Source organism: Barbatula barbatula (genome assembly GCF_947034865.1).
Source record: "Barbatula barbatula genome assembly, chromosome: 9".
NCBI lineage: Eukaryota > Metazoa > Chordata > Actinopteri > Cypriniformes > Nemacheilidae > Barbatula > Barbatula barbatula.
The window spans coordinates 2,098,677-2,122,901 of record NC_136772.1 but is presented as its reverse complement, the minus strand read 5'-3'; the positions used below and the strand labels follow the sequence as shown (position 1 = coordinate 2,122,901).

The 24,225-nt window shown below is 38.8% G+C and overlaps 1 protein-coding gene across 4 annotated transcripts in view; it reads left to right on the top strand.

Moving 5' to 3' along the window:
* The window catches only part of tanc1b (tetratricopeptide repeat, ankyrin repeat and coiled-coil containing 1b), a gene marked incomplete at its 3' end in the record, with an annotated part of 88,736 nt that overhangs the window by 1,560 nt on the left and 62,951 nt on the right, over positions 1 to 24,225 (top strand). For all 4 annotated transcript variants that reach the window (XM_079464774.1, XM_079464775.1, XM_079464773.1 and 1 more), the window contains exon 2: positions 12,847 to 12,939. In XM_079464774.1, coding sequence (XP_079320900.1) covers positions 12,879 to 12,939 — 61 coding nt within the window. In that variant the 5' untranslated portion in view covers positions 12,847 to 12,878. The remainder of the gene's footprint in view (positions 1 to 12,846; positions 12,940 to 24,225) is intronic.

Sequence of the window (24,225 nt, the reverse complement as noted above, 5' to 3'; positions counted from 1 at the left end):
ACTTAATAAATGATTACTTAAATAAACATTCATTATTTATATACTTTTTTTATCTGATAAAGCTTTTCTGTCATAATCAACTGTATTATCATCTGTTCACCAAAGTAAAACATTTATATTATAAAATAATATGTATTTTTTACAGATGATTTCAGATTGATCGAGACGCATTTTACATTTTCAAGGCTTTTATATTTAATAGTTTTGTAGTAATCTGCAGAATCACACATAATGCTTAATATGATTGATACGTACTATATATTTTTTAAATCCTTAGTCAGTAATGAGTTTGAAAAAGTCACGAGGCAATGCACAAGACTGTGAGAACCATTTCTTTCGTTTCCTAGCCAGTTGGCAAATAACAGGTGCTTGTACTATATGTAAACATAAGGTAGAGACTGAAGAGCGAAAATCGGCCACTGGTGTGAACTGGGTGCAGGCGGTGCGAAAGACACGGATCGGGCTGCGCGATTGCCGCAAATCAGGCAGCGGGTTTGAGGGGTTCTTCCTCGCAAGTGGAACATTTTCAACTGGAGCTATGAATTCACGTAAAGAGGTTTCGTGTCACTCATGCGAAAATAACAAACTTTTCTGGCGAGTAATAAAGACTGTGGAACGCGATTGCTCGCGTTTGGTGTGAACACTGCATTACAGTCATATGCTGTTCAGCCGCTCGGTGCGTGCTTCCATTGCAACATGAATGGGAAAGGGATCCCAGTGAAACAGTGTCGTGCTGCATCCCGTTCCGCACATTGTTTAAGCTACATTAAGCTATATTGAAAATGTATATAATAACAAAAATACTCACCGGTATTCGGTGTGAACCGGTATACCGCCCAGCACTACTCTGCACCTTTACAGATTAGAGTTCAGAAGTCATCCGTCTAACGCCGTTTGGCTTTGTGAAATTAAACCTCTGGGGTACAAATATACTTTGAGACGTGAAAGAAATCCTAGAAAATAATTTGGGTCGGTCCCACAGAGTTTAATGGTGCTGTGGAGTCAACTAGAATAAGAGTGAGATTTCTTAATCGCCCTCACAGGCTCCATCACAGTCATTATTAAAGTGACTGTTTATCAGTGGGCCTGTATATCATGACGGGACGTTTTTATGGTGCTGGTGGTGCCACTGTGACTCCGGTGGCTTGCAGTGAAAATGCTCATTTAATAACATTGTGTTGGTCAGTGAGAGGGTTGCGTTACTTCCGAAACAAAAAATGTGTTGTGCGTCTCATTCAGCTGTTCAAAAATGTTGGGGTTTTGTGGGAGGTCAGAATGCATCAAGTGGCCTGTATTTTGGATATGTATTAATCAGGTTCTGAAATTGGAAATGGAAGTCAGTCATAATAAAAATGACCGAAGTTAATGCTTTGTGACAAGGTTATTCTGGAATTACAAACTCGCAGTTCCTTTGCTGTATCTGAAACTCAGTCTGATGTATAGGGGCTTCAAATTATATGGGTGTCAATTGTCATTTTTGGACATGATATGGGAATGTGCAGAATAAACTAAAATTATAGAGCTCTGCCATTGGCTCAGTATTAACTCAGAGGAGTGTGACTCAGTTTTCTTTTGTGCTATAGTGAAAAGCATCAGAATGTTGTGGATGGACTCTGAACTGTTACCAGGATTCTGGTTTGCCGTTCACCAATCATCCTTGGAGTTCCAACGAGACCTAACTTGTTAAGGTCAGCCATATTACTAAGTGTGTCCAATCCTCATCCAGTTTTGGATACACAATCTTGAGACAGAAACTGACAGAATTGATCCGATATGATCCAAACTTGTTAGTAGGGCTGTGCAAAATTATCGATACAGCTAACTATTGCGATGATTTTTTTCACGATAGTGTATCGATAGTCCAACCTATAGTATCGATACCTTAAATAAGTCATGGTTTGAATGGATTCAAAATGACGTTTCATCGCATAACCATTTTTTCTGTTCCTGATGATGTCGCTGTGATTCGCTGTCATACGGACAATGTCTCAAAAGTAAGCGGGTGCGAGAAAGCAAATGGCGTAAAGTACATTCATATCATATCACCAACAAGCTTCCGTATATCTTAGCTCGTGCAAAGAAAATAACAGAGTCGGTGGTGTATTTTATTTGTAAGGATTTGCGACAGTGTGGTTGAAAACCCCGGCTTCGGGCATATGGTGAACACTAGCTGTCTGATTCCGATTCGCAGGCACATAACGGACGTAGAAGTACCCGGGATTTACGAAGAGGTAAACAAATCCCTTAGCTCGGTAGAGCGAGTGACCCTGACTTGCAATGCATCGTATGTTAGGATTACATCACAACCACAGACACGCGCAATGCATGAGACGAGCCATACTGGCATAAACATTGCGGAGCTACTGAAAACTGCACTGGTGGAGTTGGACATAAAAGAGAGTCATACTGACAATTTCAGTTTTATGAATAGATTTTAATGTACTTTGTTTTTTATTAACAACATACTGAAAAAAATACGTTTTTGTGGCATTTGCATTTAAATGTTTAATGACTAAATATGCACTTTAAACATTATATGTTCGCTGTTCAGTAACACTGTGTAAGCAAGATGACAAATACCTCTTATAAATAGCTTTGTTAATAAAATTGAATGGAATCTTTTGTGTCTGCAGAGTTATCACTATAATGTGATGAACATACCAGAATACCATAGATTGTACACACCAACATGTATTTTTCGTATTTATTTAAAACAAATTATTGCAATATATTGAACGTTTGTATCATATCGAATGTATTGTGATATATTGTATCGGGACCCATCTATCGTGATATGTATCGTATCGTGAGGCCCTTGCCAATACACAGCCCTACTTGTTAGGTTTCTTTGGAAACAGGAAGGCTTGTTTTAACACCACAGCTTTGAATTTGAACGCCAAAGTTTCTGGATGGTTATATCTGCTCAATCTGGTTGCATCATTCTTTCTTCAAAGCCAGTCAAATGTATCTTTATGTGGCAAAGAAAGCGAAAATATTTCTTTATATTGTAGCGAATTTTTTGCTAGTGCCTGTTGTTCTTTGGAGGGTGAATTATAGCTCTTAACAGACAACTGTTGGGATTAGGCCAGTTTTTCTTGTTATATGTCGGTCATGTTTTTTTTCTTTATTCACAACAGAGCGAGTCTCTGACATAAAGCGTTAGCTTTAGATGTTTAGATGGCCATGCTTTTTGTGTTAGACAGCTTGTTGACAATTCAAGAAAACCTAACGTCTTGTTTGATGAGCTGTAAGATTTACAACACAACTGTACGTTACACTTCACTTCCCAAACTCTTCTTTTGGGTGCCCAAATATGTTTTCATTATCTCTTGCTGTTGAGCTGATGCCATTTATTTAATTGTATCTGCTCTGCTTACTTGAATGATTTGTGATTTTGTTTATTAGCGGGGAGAATCAGAGCTGTGACTGATATCTCATTCATTCATTTACAATTCAGGTTTATGAGGAACCTTTCACCTTTCAAGAGCTGTCTAAATTGCTCCTGTTCTTAAATTAAGCATCATCACATGAATGATGTACATAAAGGCAAGCGAAGGACTTACTACTAGGTCATTAAACTGACCTTCTTCTGAATATCACAGAAATGTACAATAACAAAATAATAGGTGCAGTGGGTAATAACTGAATAACAAGACAAGGCATGAAACTACTCTGGTAACGCGGGGTCAGAATAGTACCGGCAACTCAGTATAATGTACTCTGGGCTGAGTTAATGCATCAAATTTCTGAAGCCTCTATCCTCAACTATGGAGAACGGCTGGTCATCAATGGCCATTCATTCCATTATTTTTCTCGTAATTGCTTTAGTCTTTTCACTGCTCATACCAATGAAAGACAAGACAGCCGGCTGCTGACTTGTGGTTGGCATAGAGCTCCGGCTCGGGGCGTTAGCGTTAGCGTTTGCCGCTTTCCCTTGTTCAAACTGGACATATTCAGCTGTGTGATGCGATTTTTATTAGGTTTGTTGTGCCGAACGTTTTTGTGGTGGTTCCACCATGGGGTATTTTGGACAGATATAACAAATTGCGAGCTTTGTGTCGTCTACACTCACAGCGAAGAACTTCCACTCTCGCGACATGTTTTCACGTGACTGTGAGTGTGCGCTTGGCTGTGACGTTATTGTCTGCGGATGGTAAAAAAGTATCAGAACGGACCGATCATGCGAAAAAGTGGCTGATTCTGATCACCAGCCGGTCAATCGGTGCATCAGTAATAATCCCAAAATATTCAGTGATGTTAAAGGATAAAATGTTGTAGGAACACATATCTTGTTTACTTTCTTTTATTTATATTGATGTGAATAACACATGTTTATTTATTGAGTCTAAAAGCAATACAGAAAACCTGACTTGGTATCAAAACTACCAAAATAATGTTTTAGCTGCAGGGCCTTTGCAACTGAAACAGGTGAAATGAACTGTTGACTTAAGTAGACTTCATATGGGGGAAGTTAATATGTTACTTCAGTCTGATAACAGCAGGTAACCACATCTGTAGCTGGTCTGTAGGCTTCGGTTATAATGAATGAACAGAATCTGTTGGCTATTTTTTCTTTTCTTCTCCAGGTAATCATGTAGGTGCATGAATATAGGTAAGAAAAATATGGGCTTGAGTTGCAGTATTCTTTGGGTGAATCTGTAAGGGCAGGACAGGGTGGTCTCGCTCTTTCTACGGTTTTTATATGTTGGAGGGAATGAATGTGGTCCTGTCAGGTTGATTCAGTTTCCAGAGCCTCAGGTGTAACTCTAAACTCAGATTGAAAACATGTCTCAACTTTCTTTCGGACTGTAATTGGGGAAGAGTATTGTATTTCCATTTTTCTTCTTCCTCTAGTTCAGATATTTATTATGTCAAAATGACAAGCCATAAACATTACTGTTAGAAATCATTAATGTCCGGTATTATTCTAGATAGCAGTTTAATAGGGGTGTGACGAGATCTTGTGGCACGAGATCCAACACAATTTCCTTACACAATTGGCATGATGAAGTGCTGGGTTCCGCTATTTTAGTCTCCCAAAATTTAACTTGTGCGACCAAAGAATATATTAGTTTGGTTAATTTGTGTGAGTGCACACTTTGTTGTGGTGTGACCTGTTTTCATTATTGTACAGAACACACTAATAACCGCAGAAAGTATGTGTGTGTGAGCTACAGTGACCGGCTTGGCCATAGGCAACGTGAATTTCCATCCCGCAGTGCTACTTTCCCACTGTTTCCATATGTAAGGGACGTGTAAACAGACGTGTTTCAACATTCGCGTGGCTGCACCGCCTCGTGCATAAAAACACTAGTATTTATGATCAGCAACTGAGCTGGCTGAACCACAAGTACAGTATAGCAACTGAAAGTTCACATTACGTTATTTTAAATACATTCACAGGCAAATCGTCATCTGCCTTTTACATATGTGCAATGTAAGCATAAAACATGATCTGTTTATGTAATTTTAACTGTTTCTCTGAAGGCTATGAGCAGTAGAGCACAATGCAAAAGCATATAGAGACTTTTACTTTACTAAAAGCTGCGCCTGTTAAGAAAACAAAGCATATTTTTTGTGCGATTACTGCCTGTCAGTTGAGTTACATTTTGCAGTATTTACATATTGTCTATTTCTGCATAATATAATTCATTAAGTTAAAATTGTAAGTTGATTTTATAATGACTGCATTTTGTGTTTTAGGTGAATAAAATATTTTTTTCCCCTATATATATATATTTCATTATTAGGGATTTCTTTTAAAAAGTCTAAACTTCTCGTCTCGTTTTTGTGAACCCAGTTTCGTGTCGTGTCTCGTGGGATAAGTGTCTCGTCACACCTCTACTGTTTACGTATTAGTGGTCTCAGTGTTAAGATACAGATAGAGAAATTGTTTTATGTTTTCAAAAAGGTTTGAATCTTTCTGGGACAAATAACAAAACATTTTACAATCAATTCAGCTTATCTCAAAAAGAGAACCAAAAAAGTAGGCCCTCAGGCACCCTAGTCCAAAATACACCCTGCTTGTCCTCTGAAACAAAAGCAGATGCCAATTAAAATGTTGTTTGTAGCTGACTAATAGAGTGTCTGGCATCTCATATGGGAACTGGAGAGAGGACGATATTGTAAGGGGAGGCGCTTGACTTAAAACTAAACCCACAAGCATCAGCATGACTTCATTTTCTGCCCTGAAGAGGCAAATGAGTCATTGAATTCGAGCTGTTGAAAGCAGCCTATTTCTGAGTCGGCTGAGGTTTGTTAAGACCTGAGATCTGTCCTGTCATTTGGGAAAAGAAAATGTAGTCCTCTCAACAGAAGGCTGATTTAAATCCAAATCTTTTGAGGTCCAGGTAATTGAAGTATGTTCTACTTCCAGAGGAAGAACCAGCTGAATCAGGTTCAACATTAAATGGTAAAAACATCCTGAGATAAGGTCTATGTGGTTATTTCAGAGAAGTGTCTGATTCTGAATAAAGTTTCACCTTACCACTTCTCAGTTGTGTTGAGCTGTGGGCATTGGGGAATATTTATTTAGGTTTTTTTTTATTTCAGAACATTTGTTTTCCTAAAAGCTGTCAAATCACGAAAAGCATTTTTGTGCTGCTTTAAATTAAAAGTTCTGTGAACCGACATACTGTAGAAGTTTTTGTAAGTTTGACAAACAGGTTTTAAAAAAAACATCACACTGATATATTTTTCTTAGAAATTCACACAATATAAATTCCCTTTTTATATTTCTAGTTCCCTTAAACTAGTACGTTTACAAGCTCTTAGATTTGGAATATTAAGATATTTAAAAAAGAAATTAATCTGGCATTAGCATTAGAGAAGACAAGAGCAAAGGTCAGAGAGAGGGTGTAACACTGAAAATACATTTCAGAAAAAAATGAAAATGCTTTTATCTACAGTCCCACAGTATGTGATGTGGCAAGTTTGAACAGAACTCCTGATGTTATTCTCAAGGAGCCAGTGGTCCTTCCTTGTGCCGGTTTTGTGGAATATTTTATTTTCATTCTTTAGTTACCCAGACTTCTCTTCCGTGTTTTCCAGAGATGTAGGACTGTTTGATGCTCAGAAGTAAATCTGTAATAAAGATTGTCATTGTGTATATTTCCTTTCATACCATTCTTGCAGTTGTAGAGCTGAACACCGCCCGTCCTGCGCCTCATTGTCTTTAATTCACACATTTCCTGTTTCAAGGTGAAGAATTCTTTCTCAATCTCCAAACAGCTGTTATCTGGTTATTTTTGTCTTTTCTACATCAATGGACAGGCATTTAATGGTCCCTTTTAATGTTTCCATTATTCTCACTAGCTCAGTTCATTATAGAAACTTTATCTGAAATTCTCCATTTCAGAAAAAGGGGTCCATAATTTTCGGTCTACTAAAAACTGCTCCATTTCTGGTGGAGACTTCTGTCTGTCTTGTGAGCTCTTTACCTTGTTATTTACGAAACTATTCATATAAGGGTCTTTATTGATGTTGAGAAATATACTCTGACCAGGTTTGGACACAAACTTTATTAATTATAATCTTACACGTTAAAACTTTATTCATTAGAAGAATATCATCAAATTTCTCACTGAGTGAAATTGAGGTCATAGGCAAAGCCTATAAAATATTGTGCTTAAAGCATTTTATTAAGAGAAACAGAAAAAAAGAAACTCTTCTCATTCAATTTTTCTTTACTTTAGACGTTTTTCATCCAAATGGCTTTGACATATGATGGGCACATGAAAACCTATTGCATAGTGGGAATGGGACGGTCACAGAAGAAGCCTGAACTCCAGTGTTGGGTTGTGTGGTTGTCATGACACTGTACACTTTGAAGATCTTTCATGTAGAATAACTTGAAAGGAGACATTTTGAGAGAGACAGAATGACACAGTGTGTAAATAAGCAGTTTTTGGCATCAGTTTGAGATTGACCCCACTTTCTTTGTGAGAGTCAAGAAGACACACACAAGGCTGGTGCTCTGACTGTGAGTGGAAAGAGCCAGAGGCGATCTGTAGAACAATGACACGTCCACTTCCTGTGTATCGCTCCGCAGATGGTTCCATTAACACTTAACCTGCCTATTATGTAGCTCTGTTTTTTTAAGGGGGGTAAAATTGTGACATAATGGAAACAAGATCTCCTTCCTCTTTTGAACTAGTTAAAAGTTTATCACAGGTGTTGATGAATAGCATATAGTGTAGATTATTTTGACAGACTACTGTTTGATCTTTTACAATGATTAGTTTAAAGGTGCACTGTATAATATTAAGGGATACACGGAAATCTAAATTCTTGGACGAAGCCGAAGGCCAAATACCCATTATGGCTTTTCACATTTGGTCTATTTATTTTATCCAATTTTTTCACTATTCCGTACACTGAATGGTTTAAATGTGCCTTTTACATTTTGTCTTAAGCTAACTTAAAATAAAATTGAGCAAAACAAGTAAGCTAAATTAAAACAATTTACAGCCCACAAAACCTGCCTGTTCTCTCAGAAGGTGCACTCGTGGCCGGGATGCACAAAACACACTTTGACAAGATTTTTAGTTCAGGGAACTGTGTGCACGCGGCCACTGTATGATGTCAAAGCATGTCGCGAGCGGAGGGGCTACTGTCAGACCTCCGCTCCAGTCTGAAGCACACAAGTTACCGACTGGTAAAGACGCTTTTGTTCAGAAATTTACTTCTGTGCTTTGTCTTTCTCTGACACTTTAAAATGCCCCACACACTGCTGACACGTTTGCTGCATTAATAAAGTGCACGCATCGCTTTCTCTCTCTCTATCTGCTCTGGTTGCTGCTTGATCATATCACACGTCATGTTCAGTAAAACTTATGCGGCCATTTCACTTATCCATCCATTTTCTTCCGCTTATCCGGGGCCGGGTCGCGGGGGCAGCAGTCTATGCAGAGATGCCCAGACATCCCTCACCCTAGACACTTCCTCTAGCTCTTCACGGGGGGACACCGAGGCGTTCCCAGGCCAGCCGGGAGACATAGTCCCACCAGCGTGTCCTAGGTCTTCCCCGGGGTCTCCTCCCGGTCGGACAGGCCTGGAATCCCTTCCGGGGAAGGCGTCTGGTAGGCATCCGGAACAGATGCCCAAGCCACCTCAACTGACCCCTCTCGATGGAGCCAGCCATTTCACTTATTTCACTTGCTATTCAGTTGCTATTTTTGGCCGAATATTTTCGTTTGCAGAACATTCGGTGCCTCCCTAATAATATTTTTTATCTTGTATCAATAACCTTGATAAGCATTTTCATCAATCTTTTTTTCAATCTTTGTATTTTATGATCATTGCTGTCACTTCTACATTTTAAAACATTTGTGCTCATCTCACGTTTACATTTGTTGCACTATTCTAGCTTAATGTGAAAATAATTTTCTGCATTGTCTGTTTGTCCAACCAATTGCAGTCAGGAGTATTTGTAAAATCTCTCTAGTAACTTGGCTGTTCCGTTAGGTGTAGCTAATGGCACAGAAATGGCGAATTTCGCCTTTGAACATGAGAGCTTTGCTCTGTTTACAAGGATTAAATAAGAATTTAAGGACCTTTCAGGATCTTTGTAGATACTTTAATCTGTGAACGGTGCTAAGTGTCCCACCACAGGGTCAGCAGTAGAGAGATAAAGCAGATTCCCAAGTCATTGGGGTGGCAAGTGTCCCATCGAATCAGAGCGAGATGAAGCTTTTCCACCCTGGTGAGAGACTGATAGATGATTATTTTTGTTCCTTAGGATATGGTATCTTTCTTTTGCACGCTGGAGATTGTGCTGTTGAAGTCTTTGTTCATGTCAGAGAGCCACATGTTGATTTAATTTAGTTCCTGGGTCGGATCAGATGTGCAGAAGATGACAGAATTTGAGAGGCTCTTGCCAACACTATTTGAGCTTCGCTCTTTTTGAACCCTTCGGAAACTCCTGAGTTTTTAGGGGCACATGGCGCGATCGAACCTGCTGCTGCAGAAACCGCAATCTGTGACGTTTGCTACTCTACTGTCATCTCTTTTTGAATCACAACATTTTACAGGTGAAGTGAAATAACATAAAATTTATATTATCTGTAGAACTGCACATTACAGCTCAACTTATACATTATTACAAGCTTACTGTTAATAACTGACTTTTTATAAACACAAGTTTATACTGTAGGTTGCAATAAAATAGTGCAATATGCATCAACTGCATTGTTGAAATAGACATCTACTTAAAGTCACCATGAAACGGAAGATGCGATTGTTGTCTTTTCTGTATCCTGACGTGTATCCGAGTGAAACGTCTTCTGAAATTTTAGTTGTTATAAATTGGACCTATAGGGGAAGGCTAAAAAGCCCAGCCATTGGACATACAGTATAGTCCTGGCTTTAAACTGCCACCACCATTATTGTCAGGTGGGCACCACCCGTGTAAAATGATCAGTGGGTCCTCCAACTCCCTTTAAGACTAACAAAAAAAAAATCTGGTCACCCTATCTCGAGGTCTAACCTGTTCTCTGTTTGTGCAGGATGTAGATAAAGGCTATTGTGGTGCTTCATTGTGATATTAATCATACAGATTCCGTCATAGTAGCGGATTCCTGTCCCATCATATCAACAGATTAATTTCAGGGATGCAGGAATCTGTCTGGATTGGCTCTTCAGGTAGCTGGCGCTTTGAGGGAGGAAGAGATAGATGAAGTGTGAGATATCGTCTGGAATGTGACATGCTGCTCTAATTGCTTGCATGTGCTCAGCTTTTAAGTCTTTAAGAGGTTGATTTGACATCCCGTAACCGGAACAACAGCCAGAATGGAGGAACACAAAAGCAGACAGATCAGCGATAAAACTATGTAGTTTTGTGCTTGGGCAGATGAGATATGTTTGAGGGGATTTTTATAATCCAGGATTATCAAAAGTATCTATAAGATTTGTCCTGTGCGTCACAAAATACACCATATTGGGGTTTTTGTATGTCTAAGGGCATTCAAATGCTTAATGCAATAACATAGTTGATCACATTTGTCAAAAGCATTACCAGTATCACCAGTTTTTCCCTTACACCACCATGAAAACATTTACTTTTAAAGCAACACTTTGTAGTTTTTCGACCTTAAAAGGATTTCAGTGCCCGAACAACTCTTAACTGGACAAATTTTTCCGGTTGGTACACAGCCCCGTCCATCCCTTCCTGCGGAAGAGTGCGAAATGGTTTCTTAACGTTTCGGCATCAGCGGTCTCATCACATCAGATTAAATTTGATTAAATTAAATTTAATGTTGCTCAAAATTTTAAATACAGCTAAAACAACTGTAAAAAACGAATACGGAAAATTCCTTCATATAAAACAGTACATTGTTCTCTTGTAAACGGCTATAATGTACACAGCCAGTGTGCTTATGTCCAGTCACCTGCTTATTGTGTAGTTCAAACTGAAACACACAGCTAGAGTAAAGTTTACTCTGTAACCTAATAAATGTAAATGTTGTAATGTGTTTGACCCGTGCGGTTAACTCTGTGTAAACATGCTTGAGTAGTGAAATCTCACAGTTTATCATGATGAGTGGCACGATAAACCCAAGTTCAGTCATATACCATCAATTAGATGCGGAATGCTGGGAATGCCACATCTTGTTTTCCAGAATAACAAGATAGCGGAGCCGAGCCGCTCTCAGCAAATATTGAAGAATTCTTTCCATGCCGTGATGACAGATGAGACTTTGTGGACTGTGGGAAAAATCCTAGAATTTTCCAGCACATAAAATTAATATAAATAACAATAATATACAAGATGTTATTTTGATTGGTATCATGATAAATATTTTGTGATGATATATGGTGTAACTCCAGGGGTCTTCAACCAGTTTTCTTTAACTTTCCTGATTCAAAAAGTATAAATAGGATGCGGGCCAGTTATTTTGTATTTGTTATCTATTGCATTTTGTTCCTTTTGATACTGTTTTTGTTGCTGTTACTTGTAGATCATATATTAAAACTTACACACAAATATTGCTTCCAGAATTTGTGCCTTTTCCATTATATTTAATTAAAAGGGAAATTGTCATTTTAATTGTATTTAATATTCCTTAATGCGTTTACCCAGACATGTAATTGCTGTTAATTTACTCATCCCAGTCCCCCAGTTCTTCCAAGTTGTGGGTGGTATTGTTTTTTCAATAAGATATTTTTAAGATATTTGGTTGAATTAGTGAAAGTCAAACTAATAAAAAGTCAGAAATGCATTCTGCACGAAAAATACATTCAGCACGGAAATAATCCCTGCCCCTTGACGTCTATAACCATCTAATAAAGCAAAGCAATTGGTCTGTTCAAGAAACTAAAAGCTGTTATCATAGATATAGCCATAATTCCAATCGCACTTAGAAGGGCAGATCCTTTTATGTGCAAGTTCTGGAGGGAGATGAAAAGCTGTTTTCGTAAATATAACCGTTTAAATCATACATAATGAATGTAGTAATAAAACAACATAGTTGCATTCGCAAACCCATTGCCTGTGGCTGTGTATTGCCGATTATAACATTGTAATAACATTAGGTTTCTTGGACAGACCGATCGAATCCCTTTAGAAGACGTCAAACGTTGTGAGCCGTGGGAATTATATTCGTTTTGAATGTAGCAGCATATTGGACTTTCAAAGATGTGGCGTCTCGGGACGTGCATTTCTTAAGGCACACCGTTCTTAAAATCTCTCCACTTTAAATGTTAAGGCGGGCCAGGTAAAGATGATTGGCGGGCCGCATTTGGCCCAAGGGCCGCTGTTGACTAGCCCTGCTCTACACTGTAAGTGTGTATTCTGTATTAGTAGTAGTACCTGCTGCTTAATGTGACCGACCTCTCATGTCTTCACAGCGTTATCGTTAAGGGATTCCTGTGGTCGTGCCATGTTCAAGGCCGTGCTGAAGAAGAGCAGAGACAGCGGGAAAAACTGCAAGAAGGATGCAGGTATGAATTCATTGTTTGAAAATGTTCCCACATTCATGGAAAACTTGGAAATGTTAGAATGCTTTAAAGTTTTACTTTTTTGGCAGAAAAAGTCATTGAATTTACAGGAGTATCTTTTGGAAATACATCAGTGCATCACACTTTCAAGTTCAGCAGATTTGTCTTCGTAGCCAACAATAAATGTAGTCTACAAAGCTATTCTCAATCCTGTTTCAATGCTGCAGTCTGCTAGTGTAGTCTTTATAAAATATAATCACAAGTGACTTGGAAAGTCTGGGAAATTCATTAGGTTACCATACGGTTTGTTGATTCGTAGAACATAAATCCCTTCAGAGGACAGGCAAATCCTAAATAAACATATTGATTTGAGTCGTCTGAGGTTCTTATGAGGTTGTCTCGTGTTTGGTTTCTTCAGAGATGCGTCGACATAAATCCATTTGGAGTTTCTGATTTATTCACATGAATTTATGGTCTGGCATTTACCGCTACTGTGAGTTGCGTTGTCTTTGTGTTTTGCATGAGCAGCTCTGTTAGTATGATGTACAGAACTGCTGCTTGTGCAGAACACTGTCATTTGGGTTTAAACAGATGGTTTCATTGATATCAAAACTGATGGTATGTGCTCACAATCATGTGAGGTCAGTGGTCATAGGCTTGTTGTGGATTTAGTTTTGTGGTTAGTGAAAAAATGGTTCATGTAAGTGATGCCTATTTTGGATAGCAAATTAAATACTGAATCATAATTGTCTTTTTGGCTGGGTTTGTATGTGTAGACATACACGCATCGCCGTCTGTACTTTGTCATATAGTGACATAATTGTCAGTCAGTCACCGTTGAAGCATTTTAGAACAGGGTTACCATGGGAACAGCCCAAGTTGATTTGCTGACTTGTTGTCTTTAGTTGTACGAACATGTTCAGCATGCATGAATCACTGTTTCACATCACTGTCTCTCTGTGTAGTGCAGGTCGGGGAATCCCTGAATCTTTTGTTGTTGACTCAGTCTCTACAGTATTTCATCACAAATGTATCAGTCATTTTACAGAAGCTGACTTATGTAGACATATGCCATCATGTTCAGGTTGTGTAACAAAAAAAGATCCAAGAAATGTTTTTCTAGTAAATTGTCTTGTATTCAGGATAATCGTTTATTCTAATTATATGTCCCAATCATATACATGATAAAAAACGTTTTATTCCTCGAAGTCACTGGTTCGTTTTCTTTCTACCCTTTTCAATCTGATCTTTTCCTGTCATGTTTGCTCAGCTCTTGATGTGGTGGCCGGCAGAATGACTTTTCCATCATGTCATTTGATGTCCCTGTGGGGAATCAGTGGCATGTTTACGTTCTGGCTGGATGGGACATGTGCGCTACAAACCTGAGATGAATAGCAGCACATGTTGTCTGAACAGATGTGCCTCTCTGAACAGCATGGGCTGTTTTGTACTTTACTCTGTATCATATTCCCAAAAAGCTTTTGAGCTCAGATTTTGTCTTGAGTTACCAGTGCTTTCTGTCTTAGAAAATTGAGCCGGCTCTGACAATATGGATGGCCCGCGGCCAGATCGAGAGAGGTCAAGGGTAATAAACACGAGGTGTACAAACACAGAATTGTGGGTAGACAGAAGTGTGGTCTCCCATTACTGTTTTATGATCTGTATTTATATTTTTAGAATTGTTTTAGATGAGTATATTTTGTTTAGCAATCGTTGGCCTGTGTTGTTTGTATCCTAAACTTGAAGTTGTCAAACAACCAAAAGTCAATATGGCTTTACACAGTGCAGGAAAGTTCAATGTCCATATATTGTGTAAAATAGTCAAAGAATCATTACTTCAATAATATACATCTCATCACAGTGCATTGTTGGATTGACTTCTTGATTCTTAGCATTATTATGTATTTAAAAGGCAATGATTTTCCTGCTTTTCTGTATTGAATAACTCTACAATGATTTAACTCCTCTCTAGGTAAACTTGAAACTCACTAGGATTTGAAAGATTCCTCTGTGAGTCTTATTTTAATTGACAGCCGCTTCATTAAAATTGTATGCTTTATCATATTGTTATGCTTCATCTTTAAATGTTATGGGCCTGTGGTGATTTGTAACAGTAATGGATGAGTAGGAAAAGCTTGATCATATTCTAACCAGGCTGTATGGGAGCTAATGTTTTTGGTTTGGCCCAGAGCAGCTCTAGGGAGTTTGAAAGGGATCATGGAAACTCTTTCTTGTTGCCAGTGACCATAACCATTAGTCCAAACAATCAACAATCTCTAATTCAGACGTTCTGTCTTTTATTCCCTCTATGGCGCTGTTCTAAAACCTAGTAAGGCAGCATTTGAAGCCGTAATTCTCCTGACACAAACCCTGTGATAAAAGTTAGATTGAAAAGAGTTTATCGCACAATGCATTGCGAAGATGGAATGTAACTAGGGATGCACCGAAATTAAAAAATACAATAAAACACTTCAACATGTCATTCAACATAATAAGCTAAAAAAATGAATAATTGAAAACTGTTGGATTATTATTGTCTACAAAACGTCAAAGCATGTCGCGAGCGGAGGGGCTACTGTCAGACCTCCTGCTCCAGTCTGAAGCACACAAGTTACCGACTCGTAAAGACGCTTTTATTCAGATATTTACTTCCGTGCCTTATCTTTCTCTGACACTTTAAAATGACCCACACACTGCCGACACATTTGCTGCATTAATAATGCGCGCATGCATCTCTCTCTGTCTCTCTCTATCGGAGCTGGTCGCTGCTTGATGATATCAACACAACTTTTTTTCGGCTGAATATGTTTGGTTGCCGAACATTCCGTCCCTCCCTAGATGTAATGTGGGAGAAGTGAACATCATAAAACCTTTAATATAATTCTAAAATTTTGGTAGAAATAGCATATTTCGTTTGAGCCTCTGTCCGTTTGGTTCCCGGCTAAGGGTCCTTCCTGATCCTGCCCCTCTCCCATCGCTTCCTGTCTGCTTACTATCAAAAAAATGGAAAAGGCCAAAATATTTTATATTTCTCAAGCATTATTATGCTTGAAGAATTAATGGAGCTTTATGAACTTAATAGAGTCCATGAGAAGTGCTTTACAATGTTCACTTATGAAATTTCACTTCATTTTGGATGTTGCCTCGGAAGGTTTTGGACGGAGCTGGCTTGGGTGTGTTTGTTTTATTTTTAGTCTAGCAGACATGAATCTGAACATACAATTTTCTTTCTATGGATCTGATGTTGCCTTTTAAAAATCCATTTCCAGTTTGAGTCTCACCACATCTAAGGGGTTTCAACACATCTCGCACATGTGTGTGGTGTGTGGTTTAATTAGTTTTATCCTGTTTTTAAAGTATTCCAGTATTGACTCAACGTTTAAAGGTGTCTGGAGTCTTTGATCAGATGGCTGGCGAATAAAGGTCAAATTTCCAAAACCCATCACTGTTCTTAATGATTCTGAGCTACTTGTAAAATTAGACCTTGTGAATATTTTGTGGTGTTTAAACAAACCTCTTAGCCTCTTAAACCGCTTGTAACTCATATTACGCCATCTAAATGATACCTTTGTTAAATTGATAAATTGTGTTGTTTGTAAACTAAAGCTTAAAAAAAAGGGTCAAACTAGTTGTTACATCCTGTCCCAAACGTAATGTGACCGTGATAACTGCACACATGTGCTCCAGTTATAGCAGTGCACCATGGGAAGGGAACATTTTATTACCCTTCTAAAGAAGCACTTTTTAAACTCTCAACCGAACAAGATCTGACAAGATTTCTTGAGAAAAGTAATTATGCAGATAAAAAAAACTATTACACAGTGTATTGTATTTACTGTATGAGCTATTTATGTAAGTGAGGACATGCCCAGAAATGGACATTGTTTTGTCAGGTTTAGCTAAGTTTGAGGTCTACGTATATGTGTTGAGGTCTCCTCCAGGCTTTTGTTCTTCCTGTGGATGTGTGTATGTGTTTGTTTTGATTTTGTTGACTGGAAGTGTGATGGTCCTACACAAACTATTCCAAGGACTTGTGAATCATTGATCAGTTTGTTATGTCTCTGGGAAGTTTCCTGGTAACAGCGTTGTGAAGGTGAGGAATGCAGGGCTGTGGATGTTATCAGCACAAGATTTCGCCCTGTTGAAGTGCTTCTATATTTGTATCACTGACTACGTACGGAGGAAGATCAGTTTCATAATATTCGGTTTTTTGCACGGATGTCAGACTTATAATTCATATATAAAAATCTCTTTGCTTTGTTTGCATCCCGGTTGCACAATGAAAGAGAAAACATTCAAATAAGATGATGAAAAGTCTTTACTTGAGTTCATTTTTTGTTACATTTGAACCCATGGTTTGGCTAGAGTGTGTTGTATATGATTATTGATATTGAAGTATATAACATTTCGGCCATAACATCCACTCCGGACACTGTGATTATTTTCACACAGTCTGTCTTTAGCTCAGGTAATTCTTTGTGTATTCTCCACAGCAGGACGTTCATAAATTAGGAGCAGAAGACAGTGTTTGACCATTTCTGTCTAAAAATGACCTCTGGTGACCTGCATGTGGTCAGTGGGGGCTTCACCATTACTGTTGTTTCAGCTGTGTGTGTGTGTAGCTGGTAAAGCTCGTCTCAGTGCTCTCGTCTCAGTGCTTTTTTGTGACTGGTCACAGTTGTCTGTGCTCTGATTGGTTGATTTGCTTAGGCCTTAGAATTCTCTGTCGCCTTTGGTGTTCTCAGGTTGTTTTGAGGGCACAGTATGTTATCATGCTAATTTAAGATTATTGATAATGACCAGATTTTCATTTATTAGTGCAAAGACGGTCAGAGAACCCAACATTTTATTTCTCAGAGGTTGCTTCATAGCTTATGAGACGTAACCAAAGTCTTGATCATGATTCATTGATCTGTATCAGAACACCTTACTCGTATAAAGTAAGAATTGAGTTTTTAAATCAAGTTTGTGGTTTGTCACGGCATTTTTCCTTCTTAGGCATAAGATAATAGATAAAAGGATAATACAGCACATGATTGTTTTTCTATGAAAAGTGAAAAAGTGTTTTCCTTAGTAATGTTATCATCTAATCTCTACTCTAAACACGAGAATAGTTTAAATTCCAGATCAGCCTGTGGACAGGATATTCATTTTTCTCCGAACATTCCTAATATCTTTGTTTTTCATCGGTGAGAGTTGGAAGCTGATGCGTGCATGGCATGGCTTGGCAGTTGTGGGCCTCTCTGTGGGGGAGTACATCTAAAGTTTGGTGAAATATTAAACAGTCAGGGAAAACCAAACTATTCTAAATCCTTGTTTTTCTGGTTTTCCTTCCCAACGAAACACTATCTCCACTTTGTGTCGCAAAGGTAAAATGGATAGTTATGCCCTTAGGGTTGGATAAGCTGTTGTAAAAATCTGTTGTACATTTCAAATGACTAGTTTAAACAACCATAACTATCACAAATTCTCTTTGTGCCTAAAATATTCCCTTTTTTTCTGTTGCATTACTCCATGTTTCTTTTTATATGTAGAGTGAAATTATATATAATGTAAATATCTAATTTAAGTTTAAAAAGCATTTAAAGGTAATTGGGCGTATTCTACTACTTGACATAAGGGTGCGTCTGGCTGTTCTCTCAATTTTAGCCAAGATATTTCAGGACTGTATGTATTTCCTGTCTTGAATGTTTTTGCTTCACGGCCAACCATCCACTAATCCAAGAGCAATAAAGTGAAAAGCTCTCCGAAAAATTCCACGTGTGATCTGGTTACCCAGCTGTGGTTTTTAAGGTCGGGCTGTACCTGTATCCTATGCGTCAGAGCGGTTCAGAGGTGTCTCAGATAGTTTGTTGATGGTGGGTGTATGCGTGTCTGCACATGGGACCACAGGTGCGAAAGCCACGGCGCTACACTAGCTCCATTTAAAAGAGCCCAGATGACCTGAGACGCAGGACAGTGAGTGAGCAGCCACATGTTAGAGACAGCTGAGCCGGTATTCCCAGATCAGGATTTGATACAGCCATAAAGAGAGTGAACAGAAACAAATAACCTGAAAATGCACACCTCACAGACATAGGCATGGGTTTTTGGCGGAACTGACAGCCGTTGGAGGAAGTTTCAAGCACAGTGCCATTTTAAACCAGACAGCAGTGCCAGACAGCTTTGAATTTGAGTTCCCAGAATTCCCAGGCTGTCACAGTCAGTACTTCCTACTGCAGAACACATTCACTGACGTTTTTATTCTCTGCTTTTAATGTCTCTGTTCCCTGCATTAGTCCTGTTATCTGGATAAATCTTAACAAGCAATCAACTATTTACTGTAGAGAGATTACTTGATTTGACTGTTTCCGCATGCAATGAGCTGTAAAGTCAAACATTCCGGGTTAAGCATGGAGCGGCATTACAGTGTGATAACCTAAATCAAAAGTTTCACGGTTTCGCAATGTGGCCATTGCAATTACAGCTTGAAAATGTATGGGTAAAGAACCGCTTTTCCACATTGAACACAATATATAACATTTTTAAGCGACACAAAATATTGGGAACATGTCAGGTAAAATCAGTGGTTGCCAAACCTTTTGGAAACATGGCATTCCTTTCAAGTCATTTTTACACGCCTTTCCAGTTATTAAACTTGCGTGTACACATACATGTAAATAAAAACAGCTCATACCTTTGGAACGGTAGTACAGAAAGTCTTTGCGGTTTTAAAACTGTGGCTTTTACAAACCGTGGTATACCTTGAAACATGCCTATTCCAGGTCAACATTTTAGTGATTTATCACAAAGGCTCTTATTTTAGTAGCAATATTGCACATATAAAGTAAAATATGCATTTTTCTTGCATCACTTAATTTTGAAAATAATTTTATGGCAACAGTATTGTTCAGAATACAGATTTGTATTGAATAAAACTGTTAAATCAATGTAATGCTTTAATCATGTGTTTTGAAATAACTTTCAAAATAACTTTATACAGGTTTATAGCCCTACAACCAGGATTGTCATTTAAGAATACACAAAGAAATCTATTGAGGAAGAACCTGCTCACGAAGCAGAAGTCTTTGAACACCCTAGAGGCTGTTATTAGCGCAGCACACATGGAATTACACCCAAACACTGAGGTTCAGGTGTCCACACGTGGCCCAGCCCAACTTTACATTTCAACTCAAGCCAAATAAGAGTTCCATGGGAATGCTCATGAAACAGGCCACATTGACTGACTGCCGTCTGTTTACAAGACCTTGGGCCAGATTCAGGCGTCAAGATACCCTTTCATTCTCTCACCTTTTCCTCATTTCACTCTTTCTCTTAGTTATTTATAAGCTTGCTCCGTGGGAAGTTGGGAACTAAAAGCTGTCAAGGTTATATTAACACATTCTTGACTTAAGTAAATAAGATTGGAAGAGAAATCCATCTTAAATATTGGACTATATTGTATGTAGTTTTATCATATGCAGTTTATAATGCGCACTGTATATTTTGTTATGTCTGAAATTTTTTCAGAATTTACATTAGGACAGACATTTTATTTCGAAAGTTTTGTATAAAGTTTTTTAAATGACATTCTTGCACAGTTTTACATCAAGTTCCAGCCTTAACTTCCTGTTTCAGATGATTTGTCAACGCTGCGTGTTTCAAGACACTTCAGTGAGTTTTTAAATCAAACCGCTTACACAGGTCTTTTATTCCCAGCTGACCAGTTGGCATCTAGAGCTCTGGCTGATTAAATGCTTCTTATTTCCCCTCTTTTTCTTTCAAGGTCTAAAGCTCATGGCCTTGGAAACTTTGATTCAGTGAATAAAAGAGAAAAGGGGGAAACGGCGAGACTAATAAGAGATACGTCATATTTGGCAGGGAATCAAAGTGAAGTCATTCTCTGATCAGCATTACACAGGATTACATGTTATCTGGCTCAGAGCTGCCACGGGAGAATGACCTTAAAATCTTAAAGCTGGTTTATAGTGAAAAGGGAACAAACGGTATATTACTTGAACAGTGAACTGGAATCATCGGAGGTCTAGACTGAATTACATTTCACAGCAAAGTTTGATGTGCGTATTATTGACTGTTTAAAAGTCTTGAAGCACTGCATTAGCAAGACATGGGTTTGGGTTGAATTCTCAGGGAATACGTATTGTGTCATACTTGGATAAAAGCGTGTGCAATAATGCAAATCCTTGAATCACACGTGGCCCTCACTGAATTATTGCGTTTGTTATTATGTCCAACTTAAAATGAAGTTAGTTACTGTATTGTGTCTCCTTAATGCTGAAATGATTTCATTCAGTGTTAATACTGTACAGATGTGTGACAACGTGTACTTGAAGGTACACGGAAATGTAAAATTAGATTCTTTACTAGGTCCCATGAAGAGTTTCTGTGACCGTCTGGGTCTTTCTGTCATTGTCTCTTCATTAGATGGTCTCACACACATTCTGCTCTGCGGTGAGATCTAGCTAGGAGTGTGTGTGGATGAATTGTCTGTCTTATGTTCAGAGGCCTGACTGAACTACTGACCTCGTGCTTTTGTGCCCGTCCTCATTTTTCAAAGAGCCGGGGGGATGGGGGTAATAGCTTCCACCTCTTCTAATACACATTCAGTGCTCTGTGGGTCAGGGTGGGAGATGCCACACTGGTGACTCTGTGGGAGAGTTTTACTAGTCGGGGGAAATGTGAAAGCTTCACTAAGAACTTGTTTAAGTTGTCACTAATATTACAGTCAAACTTGTCAACGTAAAGGCGCGTGCCAGCATTACAATAATGGAATGTGTTTTGGAAAGTGTGCTTTTTATTTTAAATGATTCAAATATATTTTTGCCCAAAATCTGACCCGTATAGATGGCTATGTTTTGCTTATGGTGTTGGTATTAAAACGCCTCTTGTTGCAGCTTCTGGTTGTTTTCTAATGGGATTATAAGGCGTTTGGTGGTCTGCACTTTCATTCATCTTCTCTAAAGGCGGCTCACATGAGGCTTCCTGGTGTCCAGTCATGCAGTTCTGTTGTTGTTCCTCTAACCCTCACTGAGTCCTGCCTAATGATCCGTGTTAATGCCACTCAGAATCCACCATCCATCCTGATCTTTGCACTGTTGCTTGGAGAGCCTCACCCTCAATGAATCACCACGGCAACCGTCAACCAACTGTTGCTATGGACAGGAAGCAGGAGGTGGCTAATCCGGGTCAACAGGCCAAGGTCAGGGCAGAAAAACAAAGCAGGGTCTGCTGGTGACCGTCAGGTGCCGTGATACAAGCGGCGATGGTTTCTAGCAAAGAAACTCTTTCTTTTAAGTACTGTCGTTTAAGTTCTGTGTTTTTGTCTTATTTTACCAAAGCCAAACATTTTATAATGTACGTTTCCCCATATTATTTGATGCAACAGTGACCACCCACATTTCTTAAGTTATTCTAACACATTTATCTATTTAGTTAAATAGATATATATGTTTAAGATTCACAATCACGTCTAGTCAGTTACTATGTTGGTAAATTCCTCTTTTTCCACTATAAGACACCATCACCAGGTTTCTTTTTGTGTGTGCAGAGAGTCTCACACGAACACGGGTGAGACATCGCTCTGGTCCGAGATTATTTTCCCATACCAGCTGAAATTTAGCGTTTATAAAGAGAACTGGAAAATGTCATGCCCTCTCTTTTGCCCCAGGGGCTGCTGGGAAAGAGATTCCAGACTGTTCTGCCAGCGTTTAGCTGGTCTGGCATAGTTGTGGGTTTGATGTCTGTCTGCTTGTGGTATCCCATCATATTAAGAGCCTAATATGTTCCCAGAAAGGATGTTTGGCTAATGTGGTCTTAGCCTTGATGTTTCAGACATATTACAACTCATTTCTACTGTGAATTTGGCTGTTCGTGAATGCCCTTTTCTCTATTCCAAATCCAAGTGAGCTGATTACATAGGCAGCATTTCAAAGCGTTATGTTTGTATTACCATAGAATAAGCTATTTCTATACTCTACTCTATATTTCTTCTACTCTGCGGTACGAAGTCGGGTTGTCCCTAATTTACAAAGGGGAGAAAACGTATACTAACTTATTCCTAACTGCTATCTTGGTGTGGTATGAATTGGTTTTAACAGCGTTGATAGTTACTGCTACCTAGCTCTGCCCTTATCCGTGTTGAACAATGCAAGCATTAAATGCTTAGCTTTATCTTAGCTAAGACCATGCAAATGATAATGGAAATGAATAAAACAAGCGTATTTACAAGTAGCACACTGGTTTCAGATAAACAAGGATGTTCGAAAGCGCTCCGTTACTCCGCTAATATTACAACAACAACAACAGATCTCGGTTCTAACAAAAAACAATGTTACTCACATACTGATCCGAATCAAAGCAACCTCCTCCTCCGGAGTGATTTTTAGACGATCTTTCTCTCCAACGTCTCTGCTGGAAAGTATCTCCATAGATATCTTCTGCGGGTTCTAACGTGTCTCTGTTGGAAAGTCTTTGTAATATTGATGCAGGTCCTGACTTTTATCCTTCTTTTTATACTTAAAATCCACTGACCCTTTATTTTATGTTATAAAAAAACATTGCTCTTTCTACAGTCTTTCTAATGCCCGCATGATCTCTTCCCTGCGTCAACATGAGAAGACACGCCGTCTAAGCCAACGACATCTTTTTGTACTGTGGTGGCCACCATCGTGTTTCAAAAGGGACGGATGGGTAGAGGACCGAGAGATTGGTTGCAATTCTCAAACTCACCGCTAGTGGCCACTACAAACCCCACTCTAGACCTTAAATGTCTTCCACAATCTCTCTGTTTGTGAATGGGATGCTGTGGATTGACATACAGAGCTGTTATTGTTTTGTCAATGAAGGAGGCCGCAGGCTTCTGAATGATCCTCTACAGGGAGCAGACAAGTGTTTGTGCGAATGTAAGCGAGCAAATACACGATGTGTGCGTGTGTGTATTGGGTGATGTACATGCGGTTCTATTGTAATCGAGTTGAAAGAGTCTGATCACATGCTGTGTCGTCAAATCAGACAGTCATGAACTTCACGACACTCAACAGTGAATTGTGTTAAGAGTGAAAAAAGAATGGATGGATATTACTTTGGCAATGTAAAGTCTATTTTTTATTGTATCAGTATTGTCAATATTGAATCTGAAGACTTTTAGGAAGAGAGTTCAGCTGTGCAGACAATTTATTTCCCTGGCTTAGTTTTTCATTATTTTTCCCCTCTTTTGCTGCATCTCTCTCTCTCTCTGTCATTGCTGTCGTTCTATATCTCCAGGGTTTCAGTTGCTCATTGAATCTCTCA